This window comes from Sorex fumeus, unplaced genomic scaffold (genome assembly GCF_029834395.1).
Source record: "Sorex fumeus unplaced genomic scaffold, SorFum_2.1 ptg000013l, whole genome shotgun sequence".
NCBI classification, from domain to species: domain Eukaryota; kingdom Metazoa; phylum Chordata; class Mammalia; order Eulipotyphla; family Soricidae; genus Sorex; species Sorex fumeus.
In genome coordinates this window covers 6,492,823-6,516,450 of record NW_026606070.1, presented here as the reverse complement: position 1 = coordinate 6,516,450, position 23,628 = coordinate 6,492,823, and the positions used below count along the sequence as shown (strand labels likewise).

The window sequence follows — 23,628 nt, the reverse complement described above, 5'->3', positions numbered from 1 at the left end:
TGAGGCTAAGTAATGAAATGCCTTGTCCGCAGTTTCACTTACAACGTATTCGAGCTCAGAATACAACACATTTCCTAACAGCTAGCTGACACAAGTACTGAATACTTTTTTATTTTGCTTTAATGCTATTATGAAGGTAAAAAAAAAAAACGAATGTCAAACCCACTTTGTAATCTAAGTTTGAAGTAGTGCTTATCAGCCCATCTCTTTGCCTCTGTGTCTGTCTCTATATTTCTCTCAACTCTCTCTCACACGCCCACACGTCCACAACGCTTTAATCAACTCTTTCTGTTTTTTTATTATTTACATTAATAGACCATTTAATATAAAGTTTTATAAACATGAATCCAATTTTACTACAGTAAACTTGTCATTTTATTTTTATATCTCATTTTTTTTGGTCTGGGCTGGAGTGATAGCACAGCGGTAGGGCGTTTGCCTTGCAGGCAGCCAACATGGCCGACCCGAGTTCGATTCCTCCGCCCCTCTCGGAGAGCCCGGCAAGCTACCGAGAGTATCTCGCCCGCAGGGCAGAGCCTGGCAAGCTCCCCGTGACGCATTCGATATGCCAGACACAGTAAAAACAAAGTCTCCAATGGAGACGTTACTGCGCCCGCTCGAGCAAATCGACCAACAACGGGAGGGCCTTTACTTACTTTTACTTTTTTGGTCTATTTTATTTCTTTAGGCAACACTATATTACTGTTAACATTACGTTAATGTTTCAGGCATGCCGTGTTGCTTTTCCACACCATCACCTGACTATGTCATTTTTTAAATCTGTCCTATGGAAGGGTTGGAACCGAGAGTTGCCCATTTTAAAATATGTATATTTTGTACTAAATTTGGAATTTGAATATTTCTTGAAAATAGCAGTAGTGTGAATTGGCGCAGTTCTGAATTGCTGATCAAGTACATAACTTTTGCTTTTACACTTTTAACCTTCCTGTCTCTTGCTTTTTCTCCCTTCATCTGCAAAGTGAAGTTGGAGTAGCTTAATTTTAGAGTCTTTGAAGTAAAAAATGATTGGAAATATCAACCACAATGGGACATTCAGGACCGAGAGATAGTTCAGGGGTTAAAGCACTTGCCTGAAGTTTGATAGTGGCACCACATGGTCCTCTGAGGATCCCAGGGAGCAACCTCTGAGCACAGAGCTGTGAGCATCTCCCAAGCATCACCAAGTAATCCTCAACCTGCTCCCCAATTTTTAATATTTAATTTGCTTTATCAAAATACTTTTAGTTAAATACTTTGGTAAATTTAACATTTAACTTGCTTTGGGCTGGAGCGATAGCACAGCGAGTAGGGCGTTTGCCTTGCACGTGGCCAGCCCGGCCGAGCCGGGTTCGATTCCTCTGCCCCTCTCAGAGAGCCCGGCAAGCTACCTAGAGTATCTCGCCCTCAGGGCAAAGCCTGGCAAGCTACTTGTGATGTATTCTATATGCCAAACACAGTAACAACAAGTCTCACAATATTACTGGGCCTGCTTGAGCAAACTGATGAACAATGGGAGGACAGTGACAGTGACAGTGACATAACTTGCTTTATCAAAATACTTTGGGTTAGGAAAACACAAAGAAAATAGAAATCATGTGTCCCAGTCACCTTACGTTTAGGTTTTACTTCCTGTGCTATGATCTGGTTTTGCCCCTGGCTACCTGGAAAGGTCCCAGACCCCACAGGTTAAAGGCACGGACACAACACTGACCTGACCACACATGCCAGACAGTCTCAGAGGTGCTCAGACCATCCGAACTTCCGGTTTAAAGCTTCAAGTTCAGGAAGTTTCTTATTGCCTCAGCTTTGCTAATTCCTTGAATTGCAGTGCTTAGGAAAACTAGATCTTATGGTTACTTTTAATTTTTTCTTTTCTTTTTCTTTCTTTTGGCTTTTTGGGTCACACCTGGTGACGCACAGGGGTTATTCCTGGCTCTGCACTCAGGAATTATTCCTGGCAGTGCTCAGGGGACCATATGAGATGCTGGGAATCGAACCTGGGTTGGCCAAGTGCAAGGCAAACGCCCTACCTGCTGTGCTATTGCTTCAGCCCCATTATGGTTACTTTTTAATTTAATGGATACAAATCAGAACAAGCCAAACAAAGAGACAGAGAGCATTTCAAATGTTTCTAGGTAGAGTTTGTGCCCACCTAGAGCCTGTTCCCCTCTTGGAAAATTGTTGTGTCTGATTAGATTCTGCAATGGAGGCATGGCAACCAGGTGTTTTACTGGGGTTTTATTTTTTTCGGCATGGCTGGTTGAATGACGGACCACATGATCGAGCCCCAGTGTCCAGTTCCTACCCCCTACCAGAGGCCAGCAGAAGAGTTTGACACCACCTGACTTGAAGTTCCAACTCGAATCTTTTGGCCAAGCGCAAACCTAGAGCTATGGGGTTCACCACAAATCAACACTAGTTTTTTTTTTTCTTTTTGGGTTACACCCAGCAATGCACAGGGGTTCCTCCTGGCTCTGCACTCAGGAATTACTCCTGGCGGTGCTCAGGGGACCAGATGGGATGCTGGGAATCGAACCCGGGTCGGCCGTGTGCAAGGCAAATGCCCTACCCACTATGCTATTGCTCCAGCCCCAAATCATCACTAGTTTAAAATCAGATAGAAGGGCCTGAGCGATAGTACAGTGGAGAGGTTCTTGCTTTTGCATAGAGCCAGCCCAGTTCCATCCCCTCACATGGGTCCCACGTGTGATCTGCGCCCACCAGGTGTGATCCCCAAGTGCAGAGCCAGGAGTGAGGCCTGAGCATCACTGTGTGTGGCCCCAAAACCAAAAAATCAAATAAAATTAGATTAGGAACTAGAGAGAGTACAGGGGTTCAGACATGTGCCTTGCATGTGGGTGACTCCAATCAAACCTTGGCACTACTTGGTCCTCTGAGCACTGCTCGGGATGATGTGCCAATCACAGTCTCAGCCCAGCCTCTGAACACAGTAGGTAGAGCCACAAGACCACAATTCAATCCATCAATTAATTTTAAAATATCAGTTGTATTAAAAGGGCTCATGAGAAGCTAAGGTACCCCCTATTATTTGGAAAACTGCAAAAACCTGAATCAGTCTTCCAGGAACAGGGACAAAGACCAGCCAAATTCTTTCTTATATAATAATAATTGGGGTGGTGCGATAGCACAGAGGGTAGGGCGTTTGCCTTGCACGAGGCCAACCTGGCCAACCCAGGTTCGATTCCTCCACCCTTCTTGGAGAGCCCGGCAAGCTACCAAGAGTATCTCGCCCTCACGGCAGAGCCTGGCAAGCTACCCGTGACGTGTTCGATATGCCAAACACAGTAATAATTGTCACAATGGAGACGTTACTGGGCCCGCTTGAGCAAATCTATGAACAACAGGAGGACAGTGACAGTGATAATAATAATTAAGAAAAACTAAAATATAAGTCTACACAAAAACTCTTACAAGAATGTTTATAACACTTTTGTTCATAATATCCCCAAAGTGGGAGTAATCCCGTTTTCTGCCAGCTCGTAAATGGATCGGCAATGTGTCACACGGATGTGTGCTTTGTGGGTTCCCAAGAGCACCCCTGATTTACAGGATTTACAGAACTTAACATAGTTGCACTCAAGGTTAAAATGTATAACAGCAAAAATGATACAGAGCAAAGTCAATAACGAAAAAAGATGCAGAGGAAAAAGTCCAGAGGAAACCAGTTACAAGAGTCCAAGACATTTCTGTTAGTGGGGCACAAAGAGTTTAAACTCTTCAGTAATTGTGTCAAACATGCTACCCACCAGGGGATCTCATTGGAGACCACCACCAAGCCACATTATAGGACCCTTAAATTCACCTTTACATGCATTGATATATATATGTGTGTGTGTGTGTGTGTTCAACCACATATATAAGTACAAGACAATATAAATATATAGAATTGTTTTTACTTTAAGATAAAATTAATCTGACATATCAAATTATTGTGCTACTGAAATTATATGTATGTAAACTACTTACTTAAGAAACAGACAACTTACATCTATTATACTGTGCAAATATTTCTGGTTTTTTTTCTGTAATTATACTCTATTCATTCCCACCTTTTACTAAAGTTATTAACTTTTGTTTTCTCCACAGAAAAACCTAGAAAACAGTAAATAGTTACCTAATTTTTTGAGTGCACATTTGAGATTTTTTTCAAAATAAATTTTAAACTGGCAAAATAAATCTATATAGGCTAATCATTTAAAGCACTTAATATTCTATTAATTTAGTCATTTTTAGTGCAGAAAAATGAGTAAATTAAAAATTATATTTCATGACCTCATTTTTTTTTTTTTTGGCTTTTTGGGTCACACCCGGCAATGCACAGGGGTTACTCTTGGCTCTGTACTTAGGAATTACCCATGGCGGTTCTCAGGGGACCATATGGGATGCTGGGAATCGAACCCAGGTTGGCCGCGTGCAAGGCAAACGCCCTACCCACTCTGCTATTGCTCCAGCCCCATGACCCCATTTTTTAAAAAATTTTTATTAGTGAAACACCATGAGGTACAGTTGTAGACTTACAAATGTTTGTGCTTGGGTTTCAGTTATACAATGATCAAGTACCCATCCCTCCACCAGTGCCCATCCTCCCCCACCACGGGTCCCAGCATCCCTCCCACCCCCCTCCCACCCCCATCCCACCATGCCTCTGTGGAAGGGCATTCCCTTTCGTTCTCTCTCTCCTTTTGGGTGTTGTGGTTTGCAAAAGAGGCATTGAGTGGCAATCATGTTCGGTCTAGAGTCTACTTTCAGCATGCTTCTCCCATCCTGGGAGGATCCTCCGGACACCCTTTATTTGGTGCTCCCTTCTCTATCTGAGCTCTATTTTCCCCTAGCATGTGTGGCTGGCCTCCAAGCCATGGAGTAAAATTCCTGTACTAATCTCGGCCACTCTTGGGTGTTAGTCTCCTATTTTGTACTTTATGTTCCCCAGATGAATGCAATCTTTCTATGTCTATCCCTCTCTTTCTGACTTATTTCTCTTAACATGATACTTTCCATGTAGTACCACTTGTATGTAAATTTCATGACTTCATATTTTCTAACAGCTACATAGTACTCCACTGTGTAGATGTACCAAAGTTTCTTTAACCAGTCATCTGTTCTCGGGCACTCAGGTTTTTTCCAGATTCTGGCTATTGTAAAGAGTTGCTGCAATGAACAAACAAGTGCAGATGTCACTTCGACTATACTTTTTTGCCTCTCTGGGATATATTCCCAGGAGTGGTATTGCTGGGCATGACCACAATTTTTTACTAAATTGTTTTACTTAGAAGTCACTCAAGTGTCAAACAGTTATGTGTTATCTTATTTCCAAGGGTCTAAAACTTAGAAGCTCTAATTTCCAACTAATATATTGAGGATTCATGATTTGTAATTGTATAAGACTTTGACATTATCAAAACCTTTACAAATACATCTAACAGACATTTTTCTTTATTTTTGTTTTGGGGGTCATACTTGACTGTACCCAGGGCTTACTTTTAGCTCTGTACTCAGGGATTATTTCTGGTGGGTCTCGGGGGGACCACATGGGGTTCTAGAGATCAGACTTGGGTGAGCTTGTGAAGGGCAACCATCTTACCTGCTGTACTATCTCTCCTGTCCCCCAAAACAAAAATGAAAAAATATAATGACAAAACATACAAACAAAAATCCCAAAGACATTCTTCCATATGAAAAGAAAAAGCAAAAAAACCAACCAAACAAACAAACAACAAAAACACCTTGAGCAAAGTGATAAATATTTATACAGAATCAGAAACATATAAAAGAATAAAATAAGACAAGAACAAAACACGGGCTGGAGCAATAGTCCAGTGGGTAGGGTGTTTGCCTTGCATGCGGCCAACCCAGATTCAATCCTCGGCATCCCATAGGGTCCCCGAAGCACTGCCAGGAGTAATTCCTGAGTGCAGAACTAGGAGTAAGCCCTGAGCATTGCTGGGTGTGACCCAAAAAGCAAAAAAAAAAAAAAAAAAAAAAAAAAAAAAAAAGAACAAAACATGAAGGAGGAAGAAGAAAGAGAGCAGGGAGCTAACTCAGAAGGCTGGAACACATGCTTTGCATGTAGGAGGCCTGGGTTTGATTACCGTCACTGGAAGTTTCTCTGAGCACCTGTGGGAATGACCTTGGAGCATAGAGCCTTGAGCACCAGCAGGCATGTCCCTCAAACCTACTGGGCATCAGCACTGCATGACTGGCTTGGAGCACCTCCGCGTTCCCAGATACACACATACACAGGAGAGCTGCAATGTCTTATTCGCTATTGCATCCCCCTTGCAGGGTGTGGAGGGCTGGAGTCAGTCTAAGCAGTACATCCAGGAGTGTACGTCTAAGGCTCATTTGTTGCCTCCAGGGGGTGCTTAGGGCGCACCGGGAACATCCAACTAGACACAAGGTCCCATGTAGTGTCAGGATTTGAGCGTGGCCGTGCGCTAGACAAGCCTCGACCACTTGAACCATTTCCCTCCCTGTGAAAGGAGCTTTCTAGTAGGACCGTTTGGAATCCTGGCTGCAAGAGGCCAAGACACTGGACCAGTTTTTCATTCTGCTGCACCACAAACTCCATGATCTCTGAATGGAACTTTTCTCCTCAGGGCTTTTGAGAAAATTAAATAGGTTATAAGGTAAAATGTATGCAGCACGTAAAGCAGGACTAGTGCAAAATGCTACCCAGAGCCTAAAATGTAGAGGAAACTCTAGGATAGGGATTCTGACTTTCAGGGTATGTTCAGGATATTAGCACATGGAGAAAGAAATAATTGCAAGGAATAATTGCAGCTGGGAAGAGGAGATCAGGGATCTATAGGAGTGTGTGTGTGTGTGTGTGTGTGTGTGTGTGTGTTGGGTTTTTTGGGTTATACTGGTGATGCTCAGGGGTTAACACCTAGCTCTACACTCAGGAATTACTCTTGGCGGTGCTCGAGAGACCATATGGGATGCGAGGCATCAAACCTGGTTGGCCGCGTGCTAAGGCAAATGCCCTACCCACTGTACTATTGCTCTAGCTCCCACAGGATGGATTTTAAGAAAGAGATATAACATAAAGTAACAAAATAGGAGACTAACACCCAAGAATAGCCGAGATAAGTATCAGGAATTTTGTTCCATGGCTTGGAGGCCAGCCACACATGCTAGGGGAAAAGGGAGCTCATACAGAGAAGAGAGCACCAAATAAAGGGTGTTGGGAGGATCCTCCCAGGAGGGGAGAAGCATGCTGAAAGTAGACTATAGACCAAACATGATTGTCACCCATTGGCTCTTTTGCAAACCACAACACCCAAAAGGAGAGAGAGAACAAAAGGGAATGTCCTGCCACAGAGGCAGGGTGGGATGGGAGGCATGGGGGGTGGGAGGGATACTGGGATCCGTGGTGGTGGAAAATGGCACTGGTGGAGGGATGGGCGTTTGATCATTGTATAATTGAAACCCAAGCACAAACATTTGTAAGTCTACAACTGTACCTCATCGTGTTTCACTAATAAAAATTAAAAAAAGAACGAGATATATGGTAGCACTGCACTGTAGCACTGTCCTCCCATTGTTCATCAATTTGCTGGAGCAAGCACCAGTAATGTTTCCATTGTGAGACTTATTGTTACTGTTTTTGGCAGATTGAAAACAGCCATGGGGAGCTTGCCAGGCTCTCCTGTGAGGCAGGATACTCTCGGTAGCTTGCTGGGCTCTCCGAGAGGGATGGAGGAATTGAACCTGGGTCTGCCGCGTGCAAGGCAAACGCCCTACCCGCTGTGCTATTGCTCCAGTCGAGATATATGGTATGTTGTCTTTTCTTATTTGTTTTTGGGTTTTGGGCCATACCCAGAGAGACACAGGGGCTACTCCTGGCTCTGCACTCAGGAATTTCTCCTGCAGGGGCTTGTGGGACCCTCTGGGAATGCCAGGGATTGAACCCAGGTCGGCTGTGTGCAAGGCAAGCACCCTCCCTGCTCTACTATCCCTCCAGCCCCCGCTATGTTGTCTTTTCTAAGACAATATATTATCTATTTTTTCCCTCAGGTTACGAGATAGCTTACCATGAGCATTTAATATAGTCTCCCCTAATTTCAGCACGTTGGGATCTCCTTGTGGTGGCAATTTTCTTTTTGTTCTTCTGGAGTCCACATCCAGCTTCGGGGTGACTCCAGTGGAGCTCAGGGAACCACGAGGTGTTGGGATGGAAGAAAAGTGTGGGGTAAGAGAAGCATGCACTCTGGCCCTTCCAGCCCCCTCCCTGGTATGGTAGTTGTTTATTTTTTAATTTTAATTTTTGGGTATCAGGGATGGAACCCACGACCAAAATATATACACAATATGGGCCTGATACATCTCAGCAATATTCCCAGTCTCATCTTTGTCTATTCAGGTTTGGTTTGAAGTCCTCACTCTGCACACAGGCAGGCATCACTCCTGGCACTCAGGGTACCATACATAGTGCTGGGTATTGATTTATTTAGTTTTTTTAACCTAAAAATGAATTCAATAATGACTATTTTGGGACACAGACTCTCTAGGAGTGTTGGAACGTCACTCTTGGGAACTCACATCCAGGAATGCTTTCCAAAATCACCCCAGAGAACTGGCTTCACACACGATACTGCTCTTCCAACTCTAATATTATCAGTATTAGAAAGTGGACTTGGGCTGGAGTGATAGTACAGTGGGTAGGGTGTTTGCCTTGCATGCGGCCAACCCGGGTTCAATTCCCAGCATCCCATATGGTCCCCTGAGCACCGCCAGGAGTAATTCCTGAGTGCATGAGCCAGGATGAACCCCTGTGCATCACCAGGTATGACCAAAAAAGAAAAAAAAAAAAGAAAGTGGACCTTACTGTTTCTTTGGAAGAATAACACCACCATGCCTATATAATCCTCCTCTGGTTCAATCCCCTACATCTTGTATAGGCCCCCAAGCACCACCAGGAATAACTCCTGAGTGCAGAGCCAGGAGTAACTCCTAAACATTGCTGGGTGTGGTCTAAAACCAAATAATAAATAAAAATAAATCACTGTGTCACTGTCATCCCGTTGTTCACTGATTTCCTGGAGCAGGCACCAGTAACGTCTCCATTTGTCCTAGCCCTGAGATTTTAGCAAATAAATCACTGTCACTGTCCTCCTGGTGTTCACTGATTTGCTCGAGCGGGCCCAGTAATGTCTCCATCGTGAGACTTGTTGTTACTGTGTTTGGCATATTGAATACGTCACGGGGAGCTTGCCAGGCTTTGCCGTGTGGGCGAGATACTCTCGGTAGCTTGCTGGGCTTTCTGAGTGGGGCGGAGGAATCGAACTCGGGGTTGGTCACTTGCAAGGCAAACGCCCTACCCGCTGTGCTATCGCTCCGGCCCAAGCAAATAAATAAATAAATAAATAAATAAATAAATGTATATGTTGGGTGAGGCAGGGAGGTAGCGCAAAGACATGGAGCATTCATTTTACCTGTGAAAGACCACGGGTTTGATCCCCAGACCCACGTCGTTTCCCTGAGCTCTAAGCAACAGTGGGTGTGGCCCAAACCCTTCCCCCCAACCCCGCTGGCCTGCCAATTTTCATACTGGGTAGTACTGATCGCTTTTTTTTTTTCTTTTTGCGTCACACCCAGCGATGCACAGGGGTTACTCCTAGCTCTGCACTCAGGAATTACTCCTGGTGGTGCTCAGGGGACCATATGGGATACCGGGAATCAAACCCAGGCAAACGCCCTCCCTGCTGTGCTATCGCTCCAGCCCCTACTCTGCTTCTTACCAAGCAAATGTAATGGTAATTCCTCAAACACGGGAAAGTAATATGGGAAGAAAGCACTTTTCATTTCCCATGAAACCACTCAAATGTCCTAAGTAAAGGATAACAGTTCGCACTTAATTTTTTGTTTTGTTTCATTTTGAGGCCAGCCCAGTGGTACTCATTGCTGTACAATCAATCTGGCCCCAATCTATTTATTTGTGGTGAAGCAGGTTTTTTTTTTTCTTTTTGGGTCTGTGGTGTCCCTGTGCGGGATCCAGGGCATCGCCACGTGAGATTCGTGGTGGCTGCTCTTCTGCCACACTCACCCAGATGCCCCATGAACTCGGATCTCCTTGCTCCCATCATGGGTTTCTGGATGTTCGGAATTTGGGGGGCGGTCACTTCCGGTGATGCTCACAGTATAGGGTGTGGGGAGTGGACCATGGCCTCCCACACTCGGAGCCTGTGCTCCGGTCCTGGAGCCACACTCCGGCCCCAGCCTCACCGGCAGCACCTGCAGCTGGCCCCACACCCGCCCGCGGCCACCATACGGTCCTTACGGTCCATACGGTCAGGGCTGGAGTGATAGCACAGCGGGTAGGGCGTTCGCCTTACAAGCGGCCAACATGGCCGACCCGAGTTCGATTCCTCCGCCCCTCTCGGAGAGCCCGGCAAGCTACTGAGAGTATTCGATATGCCAGACACAGTAACAACAAAGTCTCCAATGGAGACGTTACTGGGCCCGCTTGAGCAAATCGACGATCAACGGGAGGGCCTTTACCTTACCTTACCTTACCTTTTTGGGTCACACCCGGCGATGCACAGGGGTTACTCCTGGCTCTGCACTCAGGAATCACCCCTGGCGGTGCTCAGGGGACCCAAGCGCCCTACCTGCTGTGCTATCACTCCAGCCCCAGAAACAGGATAGTTTTTATTGAAACTTGTTTAGAGAGATGGGAGGGGAGAGAAAGAGAGAAGACAGCACAGGCTTCTCCAGAGTGGAAATAAGCAAGCAGAGAAACAGACAAGTGCGCCAAGCGCGCAAGAGGTGTCTTTACAGGAAGAGCAAGACTTATTAGTTTTGGGCCACACCCAGCGATGGCTCGGCACTCAGGGATCACTCCTAGTGGGCTCAGGGGATCATTTGGGGTGCTGGGGATCGAACTTGGACTGGCAGCGTAGCAAGGCCTATCAGCTGTTACCGCTTTTATATTTGTACTTTAAATACTTGCTAACCATAATCTTACTACTACATCTTTTTTTCTTTTTTTCTCTTTGGGTTACACCCAGCCGATACTCAGGGGTTCCTCCTGGGTCTGCACTCAGGAATCACTCCTGGAAATGAATCACCATATGGGATGCTGGGAATCGAACCCGGGTCAGCGCGTGCAAGGCAAACGCCCTACCCGCTGTGCTATTGCTCCAGCCCCTTATTACTACATCTTAGAACCACCTTTATTTCCTACATTTTCCTTCATTTCATTTGTTGGAGAAATTTTTTTTTTCTGGCCACATCCAAAGATGTTGGAGGGGGGCTTCTCCTGGCACAGTGCTCAGGGACCACTTCTGGTGTTATGGGGACCACGTGGAGATGGGGATTGAAACTAGGGTCCCTACATGCAAAGCATGTGCTAGTCCAGTTCATTGGGCCATCTTCCTGGCTTCCAATGGTATATCCCGAGTTTAATTTTTCCATATTCCTTGGAATATTAATAAAAAGATTGGAAGTGGGGCTGGAGTGATAGTACATTGGGTTGCCCACTTGCCTTGCATGCGTTCAACCTGGGTTCAATCGCTGACATCCCATATGGTCCCAGGAGCACAAGCCAGAAGTGATTTCTGAGTTGAGTGATCCCTGAGTACCGCCAGGTGTGAGTCAAAAATAAAAATAAGTAAAATAAAAATAAAGATGGGAAGCCGTGTTGGTGGTGATGTACCCCCCGACTCAGCCTCTGTAGAAAGGCACCTGGAGGCTTTTCAAACCCTAGGAATAGAGCTTCTGTGTGACACAGTGAGCCGACTTCCTGCCACCTCTCCCCCAAGCCTAAGAACAGGAGCTTGAAGCGATATTATACGTGCCTGTATATGGCAGCACTTAGGACAAAAGCATGTAGAAACAGCCCAAACCTCCAACGACAGATGATTGGATCAAGAAACTGGCACACACAATGGAATACTTGGCAGAGATCAGGATAGATGAAATCTTGGCAGTTTGCTACAGTTTGGATGGGACCCAAGAGCATCGATGTTAAGGAAAATAAGAGGGATGGCAAATCTTGGACGATTTCACTCACCTGTGATATACAGAGAAGACGAGGGCACAGACAGATAGAACGATGACAGGTTTTTGGCCCTGGATTATACAACTGAGATTCTCAAGTTGGGGAGGGAAAGAAAAAAAAAAAAGACTAGAAGCAACTTAAGGACAGTGGTGGAGACAGGTGTGTGTGTGGGGGGGGGGGGGGCACTTTGGTGGTGTCGCATGGAGACCAGAACAGCCAGCACTGTTGCAAAGTTCCTCTAGCTAAAATAATCTACAAGGAGAATAACATTTCCCCCCTGTGTTTGAGGGCTATAGCATAGAGGACAGTAGATCCCCAAATCTCACTGAGGAGAGCCTGGGTACCCCAAGAGGGAAGCATTTTGTTTTTTTGCTGCTTTTGGGTCACATCCAGTCTTGCTCAGGGGTTACTCCTGGTTCTGCATTCAGTGACACTCCTGGGAGTGATAGTGGGACCATAGGGGGTACCAGGGATCGAATCTGGGTCTGCTGCGTCCAAGGCCAACACCAGCCCCACTGTACTTTTGTGATCTGGGCCTCATTGTTTTTTGTGACACTGGTGATCGCACCCTCTGTAGCACTGTCCTCCCATTGTTCATCGATTTGCTAGAGCAAGCCCAGTAACATCTCCACTGTGAGACTTTGTTATTACTGTGTTTGGCATATTGAGTACGTTGTGGGTAGCTCGCCAGGCTTTGCCGTGCGGGCGAGATACTCTCGTTAGCTTGCGGGGCTCTGAGAGGGGCGGAAGAATTAAACCCGGCTCGGCCGGGCTGGCTGCGCGCAAGGCAAACGTCCTACCCCTGTGCTATTGCTCCAGCCCCCAGAGCCTCCCAAATGCAAAGCATGCACTGCTACTGTGGTCTTGTAGCTAGTTTACAGGACCATGTGTGTATGTTAGAAGTATTACCACACCACACATTACCAGAGTGCCAATTTCCCCCCCCCACCCCCAAACACACACACTCCATGCCATCCTTGGGAGTCCATTCCTCAGGAGTGGGGTTTCAGGGTTTGCTTCTAATCACATTGCCTGGTTCCTTTGTCTTATAGACCATGGATGAGTGACAGCATCTGGGATGTCTTTCTCCCCCGTAAGTTGACTTCACTTGGCATGACATTCTCCAGTTTCATTCATGCAGTCACAAAAGGCAAGGTAGGTTTAATCTTTGGGGGTGCTAGGTTGCAAAGGGAGCTCCGAAACATTGCTCAGTAGACCCAGGGGCCCTTCCCGGGGATTCTGTGCTAACCATCATGCCAACAGTGCAAGGACCGGAGGTGCTGGTGCTGCTTGTGCCCTGTGGCGTCCAGAACTATCCAGGCCACCCTGGTGCTTAGGTGACCATGTGGCACCAGGGATCAAAGCGGGACTGTCACATGCCAGTTTGCCTTAAGCCCTGTGCTGTCTCTCCAGCGCCGACTTCATCTTTTCTTGTGGCTCAGTGCTGTTCCCTTAGGCACACACGTACCACACGCTCCCTGCCCGCTCCACTCTGGGGCATTGGGTCGCTTCCAAATCCTCACTATTATAAATAGTAGATGGACTGTTCTGTTCATGTATTCTTAGAAAGGCTTTAATGGACAACTGCTTATGCCCAGAAAAACTGAAAAGGGTCAGAAATAAAACAATATTCAGGGATTCTAATTGGTTATTCTGTGAATCTCTGGGTGGTGTGAAATGTCTTCACTTGGCATGGACACTGGCACAACTCCTTGAGGGGCCAGAGGGGCAGTATTGCAGGTAGGGTGTTTGCCTTGCAAGCAGCTAGCCCAGGTTCTATCCCCGACACCCTATATGGTCCCTGGAGCACTCTAGGAGTCATACTTAACTGAGTACAGTCAGAAGTTATCCCTGAGCGTTGCCAAGTGTGACCCCAAACCCAAAACAAAGGAACCCAAAACTCCTTGGGAGTCCAAGTTAAAAGAAAGCCTCACCTTTAGCAGAGAACCGCAAGTGGAATGGTAGGTCAGAATTTGCATCGTCTTGACTTGGGAGCACAGGGCAAAGAAAAACCCTTTGCTGACATTTGTATCTTGTTCTTAAAAACAGGTCCCCAGAGTTATTTGGCCTACTGTGCCCTTTTCAGAAAAACCACTAAGTGCCCTCCTGGGAATCCTCCTTAGGCGAACAAAGCATACTCCCCCCCACCCTGCCCCCCTGCCCAGATTGTTTTGGAACCCTTGCCAGTGCAGCATTGGTCAACTAGAGAAACTGCTCTAGTGTCAAGCTATGAACAAAACAATACTAATTGAAATAGTAATGGGAGAGCTGGAGAACTTGCTCTGTATGGCCCGGTGCTAGGTTGGGTCCCCCAGCACTGTCAAGAGGACCCCAAGTGTTCCCTTCCACCTGCCATCTCCCCAAAAGAAAGTAAGAGAAGACCAGGAAAAGTTGTTCTAGTTTTGAGAGGAAACTTCTAAATCTTGGAATATAGCTAAAGAATACATAAGAAAATACCTTAAGAAGTGAGAGCAAAGGTACAATGGGGGGGGGGGGTGTCTTTATTTCTGATGTGATAATTCAAAAGCAGGTATTTAAAAATTATATCCATAGTTATACCAAGTATCTTAAAATGTCATTCTCCAGATTATAAAACTGATGCATTCTTAAAAATGCATTTACCTTTATCTTCAGAGTTGTGGTTAAGTGTAGTTTCAAAGACTCAGAAAGTAGTAATGAACTCTCGAACTTCCAATATTTTAAAAGGCTTGATAGAAGTCACATTAAGAAATTGCTTGTTAACAAAACAGTATCTTGCTGGCACTGCACTAACTTGGGGGTGATGCAGATTATGGAAGTTCTGGCTGACAGCACTCTCCCTTTAACAGAAATGTCACTTCACGAGAACAGTGTAATTTGACAAATTAAACCATTCAGACGTTTAAGTCAAGGGAGAAAATTTTAAAAGGGTTACCCGGTCTTAGAAAAATTGCTAGCTAATATTCCACTGCCACACACTTTTTTTGTCTCTTGGTTCCCATGGTTAATTAAAAAACTATAAGAATTTTATCAGCAATCTACTGTAAATTTCAAAGGACAGAACTCTCACGAAATTGAATGTTACTTCTGATTATCCAGGCTTGTTTCATTAAAGGAGCAAGAGTCACTCAACTGCAAAAAAAATCCTAACTTCCTTCAAAAGATCACTCACAAATGAATAATTAAAACACTACTGACCAGTCTCGATGCTTAGTAATTCAAAGAAAATAACTTTAAAATTCAGGCAAAGATGCTTGATACTGTAATAGGAATGTAATACAAATTTATTAATTTTAAAACATGAACTGACATTTTCAACTAGCTTACTTCCACATTAAAAAAAAAAATGCAGGTTTCAAATAGGGTCTTGAGGTTGATCACTACCCTGAACTCAGCCAAGACACTTCAGAAAACATCTCAAGGAACTCCCCTTGAGCAGCCTCATCAGTGCCAGTTTAAATCAATTTGAACAATGTTTTAAGCCAGATGGCTTTCAAAGATTTCCCTGGAAGCCATTACAGATGGTCTCCCATAATTTCCCTCAAACTACATTTAAAATATGCATAGACATGTGTCTCTCCACCTGGAATTTGTCATTCTCAAGAAACTAACCAGTTAACAATGAGAAAACTTGTCTACAGATTTCTGAATTATGCTGGTTTTTGATAAAAACCTTCATGCTTATTTGAATTTTCTAGATCTTAACAGAGATGCTATGTTCAGTCCACTCTTTCAAACTACACCCAAATCCTACCAGCTTTCCAAAGTGACACACGCTTCTGAATGCAAACCGGGAGATTGCATACAGGTGCGTTCCCTCTACTCCTCTAACTCCTTCGGATAAAAAGCAGTGGTTCACGGCAGTGAATTCTTGCCATTCAACCAAGACTAAAATTCTGATCCCAATTTGACTTGCAATTTCAATACTAATCAGTATTAAGGGAAGACAGCATTTGATTTTGCTTAAATCTATCAAATGGCATATACAACACCTAAAAAAGTTTATATATACTTAGTGTCCTTGAGTCACCTTTTTCTTCAATGAAACTTGAAGTTGACCCTTTTTTTTTTTAAATCAATGATGCCCTTTCCTGATGTGTTAAAAACTACTTAGTCTGGTCTCTGCATCATTCCAAAAAAAAAAAAAATTCAAATAAAGTGGCTATCCACAATTATTCTGCGATATTCTATTTCTAAAAAGGCTCATGCTGTATTAACATAAATTACTAGTGTAATTAGATGACTTTTACCTGAGCCCCTTTGAGTATTTCAGAATGAGACTGACTTGCCTTGAGGTTTCAAATTTATTTCAGTTGGCCTTTGGAGTCTAAAGTCCAAAGTTCCCCCAAGGAAAAAAAGAACAGCTTTCCCCCCTACTCCAATTCTGTGTAAATGTCAATTTCTGGACAGTGTATTTCTTCAGCATCTATGTGGAGACTTGATTGGAAAAAAAAAAATTAAAAAAAATCCTTTGTTTCACCTGGAAGGGACAATGGTTCTATCAACTCATCACCTAATTGTAAACTGGTGTACCTAGGTTTCACTGTCCTAAAGGTACTACAGTCACTCAGAACTGGGAATCTCTGCTTCCCGAGATTGCATGTTTAATAAACGGAATCCCCTACACTAGCCAACAGCCTTAGCTGTAAGGTCAAATAGCAGAACTGGAGCAAAACAAGGCCAGCAACATTGTAACCTGATAGTCCACCAAGCACAGATGTCACTGGAACGAAGAAAATTGCAGGCACCATAGAAAACAAAAAGGCAGGTTCATCACACACACCAAAAATTCTACTGGGAGCTGAGGGTCAGGTCACCTTCTCTGCATGTGAACACATAAACCATCTAAGCAGCTAATATGGAACCATGGAAACAAAACTTCAGATCTAAGAACTACAGCGAACAAAATTCTAAGCTTCAATTCACCCAGGAATTGGTCAACATCCAGAGCTCAAACTGCTCAATTCTTTTTAAAGTACCAGGTCTAAATGCTGCAACGACACAAGGATACTTAGATGTACACTATTAACATACAGAAGACTTTAAAAGCTCCCACTAGTCCTGTCTATGAGTATGCGCAACTCTTCAGTACACAACTCGGCAGTGCTAACAGCATTCTAATTCACACATTCACACCCAGTAAGACCACCTCTAGAAAATACCGTCCAAGTTGGTGCTTGTTATGAGACAACACCAACAAATACAAGTAACTTACCCTGCTACTTAGTTAATAACCTTTACCCACCAAAAGTCTCTTCTGAATATTCAGATACTCTGGCACTGTAACTCCTTCCTACCACTTTTAACAGTGCTCTCTCCCCGTCTACATCTGGTCATTTTATGACATGCTCAGGGCAGTATGCTTAGCTGAAAGTTTTGTGAGCAGACCTTTAATCAAATGAACCTTAACAAATGGCTTCTGAAGACACAGATACCCTCTCCAGCCCCAACAGTTTTCCTTAATAGTCTAGGACTTGTGGTCTACTCGAAAGTTTCTGTTAATGCAACACTATTGGCTACGTCACAGAGACTTTTGTGACAAGGCCCCAGATTAACTGGAACACAAACACTTCAGAGTAAGTATGCCTGAAAGAACAGAGACAGTGTAGCTGGCTACTCATAAAGGAAGTCCCCCCCATGGACCCATACTTCCTACCAAATAAACTGTGCCCTTATTATTGCTTATTTAAAAATATACCTTGCAGGGCTATGTAGTACCTGACGCAGAAAAACAATCACATAAGGAAACATTTATTTGAGGTTTAACATGAAATCATACAAATAAAATTTGTATAAACACAAATCCACACCGAGTCATAACACAGATAGCAAAGGACAAAGTAAAAACAAAGAGAACTAACTGGAGGCTATATACAGTCGGACACAGTTGTGTCATGTACACTACAAAGTCTTTACAAAATAATCATCTTAGATCAACAGATGACCAATCTTCGATGTTGTCCTGCAAGATGGGTAACTTTAAGCATCTCCCCCTACGAACAAAAACAAAATACCAATTAGACTTGTGCCACTCTTGACAAGCTTTCAAAGGTCCACTTTCATGAACTGTTTTAAGTCCTCACTTTATTCTTTTCGACAACAATTAAAGATCACATGCATATTAATTGGCAAAATCCAGTTTGGGTAATAATTTATCCAGAATCCTCAAATATTAAATTTCAACCTAGTCAGAAAATTAGAAGACTCTGGGAACATGGCCTTCCCCTATTCCAGACTGGAATGCTGCTGGATTCAAGACCACTAGAAACATCTCTAGTAAGCCAAGTAAAATACTGTTACAGCCACAAGCTCCTAATAAGAATACTGTATTTCAAGAGCACGAATTACTTTGTGCATATGATCTTTAATTTATATCCCAGATTTAAAAGTTGTTTTGGTTTGTAGATTTCACTATTAGCTATAAAAAGAAAAAGCAAGCATTAAATCTTAAAGAATGAACACTTAAAATGAGGCTCCACAATTGAAATACAACACTAAACAGAAGACCAAAATGATTAAGCTGTAAAAAGGCATTTATGTACTTTTAACTCCTGTAAAAAACCATTTACGTTAAGTTTAGACACTTAATCTTCAAAAAGATTAAAAAGAAGCCAAAGTCTGAAGTTTTCCACTTTAATCTTTACGCTGGTACATGAAGTTGGAAGAGACCATACCACAGGACAGCGTTTTCTGGTGTATGCCTTGCGCTCTGCCCGCAACGTGCGACCCCCAGAGATAGACGTGGTCAGGGTGACACACGGCCTGCAATGAAGTTCCCGCTGGCGGGTACAAACAAGGTATAATGTCAGAGTTAGAAGACAACATTCTTGTTTTCCTTAAGTTGTACCCATTTCAGTACTTTACCTGTTAATAGTTCTAAAAAAGTTTAATTATTCCTCTAGACCACCTGGTACACAAAGCAAACAGAAAAACTCTTAAGTTTTTCTGTAATACTAAAGAAAGTGAGATAAAACTTTAAAGTTAAAGATCTATAGACACTTTAGGCAAAACAGGCTTATCAAAGCAATTACAAAATTAACAATTTAGTAAAAACAGACTACATATTATTTTGTTTTTACTTATTTTTCATTTGTCTATTGATCTTTAAATTAAATTAGACACTTCCACTGGTTTCTCGAACTCTTATACACACCTGTCTTTCTCCATGTCTTCTTTTAGTATGGCTGGTAATTATTTTGGTGATTGCCACCCCCTCGCGATGCCTTGCCATAAGTGCTCTGTTGGCCTATTTTGGAAAGACAAAGCATATTAGTTACCTGCAAAATGGCTTCATCAGATACATAAAAACACTGTAAAATTCTGCATGCTGAATATTACAACAAATTCATAAACAGTATCCATATAAAGCAATGTATCATTCTAGAAAGTTTATAACTACCACTTTAATGATCACCTTGTCTTAAAAAAAAAGTAGCCCCCATCCCTCAAATAAATAGATCTGTCAATCTCATACATTTAAACAATTCAGAATGGGATTGGTTTACGAAATTAAGTTAAATATTCTTACCACTGTAGTCTGCATATCCCTGTCCATATCCATAGTTCCCATAGTTATACCCAGTATAATCATATCCGCCATAGCCACTATAGTTTTGATCACCACCATAGGCACTATTGTAATTTCCATATCCTTGATCATAATAGTTATTAAATCCTTGGTTCCAGTTTTGGCCCTGACCTGAAACAATGCACAATGATAGTTAGGAAATAACTTCTGACCCCCAATCCTAACATAAAATGTGCCCTTGTGGCTCACTAGACAAATTTCAAAAAGGCAGAATGCATCTCTATGGGCATCTGCGCAAGACAGCATTTCTAATTACCACAAGAAAGGGGGCAGAAAGTCCAATTGTGCCAAAATCAAGCTCCCTACTTCTGCTAGACAATGCAAAACCAGGACAAAGGTGAAGACAGGCAGACTAGCTGTGAAGCCAGGACTCCCGCACAAGACCGTCTTTCATGCCAAGGTGTATTGTGTCCTTTCAACTACACTGGCTGCTCATCTTCTCAACAGTGCTGACACTGAGTGGCCACCGGAGGAGGCGAGATCAGAGATCAGAGCCCCACCCAATTCGGCCAGAGCTTCTCCCCCCTTTGTAAGCTTCAAAGTGAAATTTACTTCGAAGGTTCACACACTGAACTCTTCAAGGCTAGACAACATCAAGTGGCCCCACAGCTCACCTCGGCCGCGACCCCTAGTCCCACCACGTCCACCTGCGGCAGCACCCCTTCCTCCTTTCTGTTGCTGCTGTTGCTGCCTATACACCTCTTTGGGCTGTGCAACTTTGATTTCACACTAGAAACAAATTTTGGAGAGGGAAAACGGTGTGGTTACTGAAGCCTAATTCAACGCCACTCTCAAATCAGACAGAGGTAATTGGACCCGAGGAAACAGATCCTCCAGCCCTTCATTGAATATTGACAAAACGGTTTTACCTTCCCAGATCCAATTTGGTGGTATCTGCTTTCTAACAATTTCTTAACTGGCTCTTCATCTGTATATGTGATAAAACAAAATCCTCTCCTCTCATTTGTTTTTGTATCCATGGGCAGTTCAATATTTTCGATCTGAAATCAAGACGCACGCTCAATCCTCCATCCAGTAAGGCACTTTTCCAAGTTTCAACAAAAAACATGCTATCAGTGACTTCTGCAAGGCACCGCGCTAGCAGACATCAAGCTAAAATGTAGCAAGTTTGGAGCATGTAGCAAGTTTGGAGCTTAGCGGGAAAGCAGCCGCCCCGCCCCTCCCTCCGCCCCCCTTTTGCACACACATGCCACACGTGCCAATAAGCCCCATCACACCAAAACGCCCGTTTTGGTTAAGAAAAACCAGGTACTGGTTTTCACTAGAGCATAGAGAAGCCAAAGGAAGGGACCTGAGCATTTAACCCCCACCTCACCTGACATACAAACGTGTTCTGCACTAAACAGACCAGAGATGATTATATAAGCAAAATGGAATCACACAGCGCACCTCTCCAAAGGCTCCAAAATATTCTTTAATTTGCTCTTCCGAAGTATCTGGGCTCAATCCACCCACAAAAACCTTTTTAGGGGGCTCCTTCCCCTTTAAAGCTTTGGCCCTTTTGGGGTCTATCAATTTGCCATCCAGTTTGTGTTCTTTGAGTTCCAAAACCTAGAAGACAGAGCGATTTACTCGGGCAGCCAGCTCAACCCCGGCCGCAGACGCCAGAAAGCGCGCGGGAGAGGCACAGGCGCCCGGGCGAGCCGCGGCCCCTACCTTATCCACACTAGCAGCATCTTTGAAAAGCACAAATCCAAATCCTCTTGATCTTCCAGTGACCGGATCTGTTTTAATGGTACAGTCTACAACTTCCCCAAACCGGGACAAATACTCGGTCAGATCTTTCTTGCTCGTATCCCAGCTCAAGCCTCCGATAAACATTTTACTAGGAATAAAAGCGATTTTCTTTTCTTTTTTAAAACGTTAGCAGCAAGAACAACAAACAAACAGCAACAACAAAAGCAAAGACAGACAACGACAAACCCCAAATCACTTCGACTTCGGAAACGGACTAGGGTTTAACCGGGACAACTTGCCCTTTCTGGTCCCCATCCCACCCAACTTTAATCCATGCCTAGGTAGGGAGCAAGCAAGGAAAGAACCCCCCGCCCCCCAGCCTGTCCTCTCCAACCCGCTGGCCAGCTCTACCCCGGGGCCCTGCCCGTTGCATTGCACATTGCAGTGTCCAGTTCTGCAAAGCGGCCGTCCAGGACGTCGCTCAAGCGACGGCGGGGCCCTAAACTTAGGCCCACCGTGCAAGCCACATACACGACTGCTCCCGGGGAGAGGGGGATGGCCACGTTGACGTCCGATCCCCCCAGCGTTATTGGATTCCTTTGCAACACTCCCAGCCGGCCCTTTGCAGCCAGGGCCGCCTGCGAAGCCGCCCGGGGACACAATGAAGAGGCGGCGGCAGCTGCAGCGTGTGGTGCAGCGCGGCGGCCCCTCCCCCCGCCACGGCGCCTGCGCACTCGGGCCCTGCCGCCGCCGCCACCGCCGCGGGCCGCCAGCCCCGCCCTGCCCCCACCGCCCGCGGGCCTCCGTGTCACCCCCCCACGACTCAGGCTTCCACGGGGCCTGCCGCTGCGGCGGGCCGGGCAGCGCGTGGGCTGCCCCGGGGGCCCCGAGAGGCGAGGCGAGGCGGCGCGCGTGCGGGGTGGGGGGTGGCGGCGAGGAGGAGGAGGAGGAGGAGGAGGGCGACGCGTGCGGTACCCGTCATCCTGCTGGTTCTTGCTGGCGTTGATCTTGGAGCCCTCGGCGAATTCCTCTATGTTGCTGTACTCGTTCATGTCCTCCATGGCGGCGGCCGGGGCGTGCGGGCGCGCGGCGGTTCGCGGGGCGGCGGCGGAGGCCGAGGCAGAGCGTTGGATGGAGCTGGATTTAAAATGGCGGCGGAAGAGATCCGGCCGCCGCCTGCGCCCTCCCTTTATAGCCGCCCCGCCCGCCAATCGCGACGGCGGCTGCGCCGTGACGTGGCGCGGGGCGCGGCGCGCCCCCTGCCGGCCGGCGCCGGGGGCGAGCGCGGGGAGGAGCGGGGCGAGCTGGCGCGGCGCCCGCGGCCGCCAATGGGAGAGGCTGCGGGCGGCCGAGGAGGCGGCGGCGGCGGCGGCGGCCACGGCGGGCGCCGCGGGGAACAATGGCGGCGGCGGCGGCGGCGGCGGCACATGGGCCAGCCGGGGCGGGACCTCCATGGCGCGACGCCGGGCGCGGGCTGGAGGAGGAAATTTAAAAAAAGAAAAAGCTAGGTGGGAGGGGAAAAAAGGAGAAAAAAAAAAGCCCAACACACCCACAAATCCCGGGCAGCGCTGGCGCTGGGCACGGGCGCCCCTCCTCTTGCCTTGGCTTTGTCTCTGGCGTCCGGTCCAGCCCCCTCCTGAGCCAGGAGCCGACTGGCAACCCCGCCTTTTTGGGTTTTTTTTTTTGGTTTTTGTTTTCTTTCTTTCTTTCTTTCTCCCCCACCAGCTGCTGCGATCGATCAGCCCCCGTGCGCCCGGGCTGCTCCGATCAAAAGCGCGCCGCGCCCGCTGCCGGCGGCCCGGCTGGGCGGCGCGCACGCGTGCTCGGCCCCGAGCCGGCTGGAACCAGCCGGACAGGAAGCGCGCGGGCCGCGGCGCCGCAGCCTCTTCCGCTCTCCCGGCAGGCGCGCGCGGGCCGAGGGGGGCGCGGCGGGGGCGCCTCCCCCGAGCCCACCCCCCGCGCGCGCGCGCGCGCGCTGCCGCTCCCGAGGGCTGTCGCCGAGCGGGCGCGGAGGCGGCGGGCGGCGGGGGGGAGGGGAGGGCGCACTCACATCCCCCGGCGTCGGCACGTGCCCCGGGCCGCTCCCGCTCGCGCCGAGCCCAGCCGAGCCGACTGCGGAAAGCGCGCGCACCCGCCCCGCGCCGCCCCGGCTCCCGCGTTCGCTTCTTTGTTCCCGCCCCCGCGCGGCCCATTTTCACGGATCGGGTTCCAGGCCCCACCCCCGACCTCCCGGCAGCCAATCGGGGCCGGCGCCTGGTTCCTGCCCCACCCCCTCGCCCCGCCCTCCCCGGAACCCGGCGAGCCCCGCCCCCTCCCCCGCCCGTGCCCACGTGGTCTCCTC

General features: G+C 46.5%; 1 protein-coding gene and 1 long non-coding RNA gene across 4 annotated transcripts; one reads left to right on the top strand and one right to left on the bottom strand.

Moving 5' to 3' along the window:
* Positions 1–16,500: 16,500 nt before the first annotated feature.
* LOC130020719 (uncharacterized) lies at positions 16,501–16,779 on the top strand. Its single transcript, XR_008792017.1, has 2 exons — positions 16,501–16,603; positions 16,639–16,779. It is a non-coding gene; the product is annotated as an uncharacterized LOC130020719 (long non-coding RNA).
* Positions 16,780–17,736: 957 nt separating this feature from the next.
* HNRNPDL (heterogeneous nuclear ribonucleoprotein D like) lies at positions 17,737–22,756 on the bottom strand. 3 transcript variants are annotated; one of them, XR_008792016.1, is made up of 9 exons: positions 22,263–22,756; positions 21,267–21,435; positions 21,000–21,161; positions 20,459–20,590; positions 20,204–20,318; positions 19,530–19,700; positions 19,155–19,247; positions 18,676–18,780; positions 17,737–17,994 (listed from the first exon to the last, which is right to left on the bottom strand). XR_008792016.1 is itself a non-coding variant. In XM_056111376.1 (8 exons), exons 1-7 carry the CDS (start codon positions 22,739–22,741, stop codon positions 19,177–19,179), a joined length of 1,299 nt encoding a protein of 432 aa, XP_055967351.1. In that variant the 5' UTR covers positions 22,742–22,756; the 3' UTR covers positions 17,737–17,994; positions 19,155–19,176. The 3 variants fall into 3 exon arrangements, 2 of the variants coding, with proteins under 2 accessions (XP_055967351.1, XP_055967352.1); XM_056111376.1 differs by lacking the exon at positions 18,676–18,780; XM_056111377.1 differs by lacking the exons at positions 18,676–18,780; positions 19,530–19,700.
* Positions 22,757–23,628: the final 872 nt, after the last annotated feature.

What these genes read in the sequence shown, in the direction of transcription:
- HNRNPDL (XM_056111376.1), bottom strand. Translation starts at nt 22,741, where the DNA reads ATGGAGGTCCCGCCCCGGCTGGCCCATGTGCCGCCGCCGCCGCCGCCG. An exon ending in ATTTTGGAGCCTTTGGAGAG is followed by an intron (nt 20,591 to 20,999) that starts GTGCGCTGTGTG and finishes TCTTGATTTCAG; the next exon opens with ATCGAAAATATTGAACTGCC. An exon ending in GACTAGGGGTCGCGGCCGAG is followed by an intron (nt 19,701 to 20,203) that starts GTGAGCTGTGGG and finishes GCATTGTTTCAG; the next exon opens with GTCAGGGCCAAAACTGGAAC.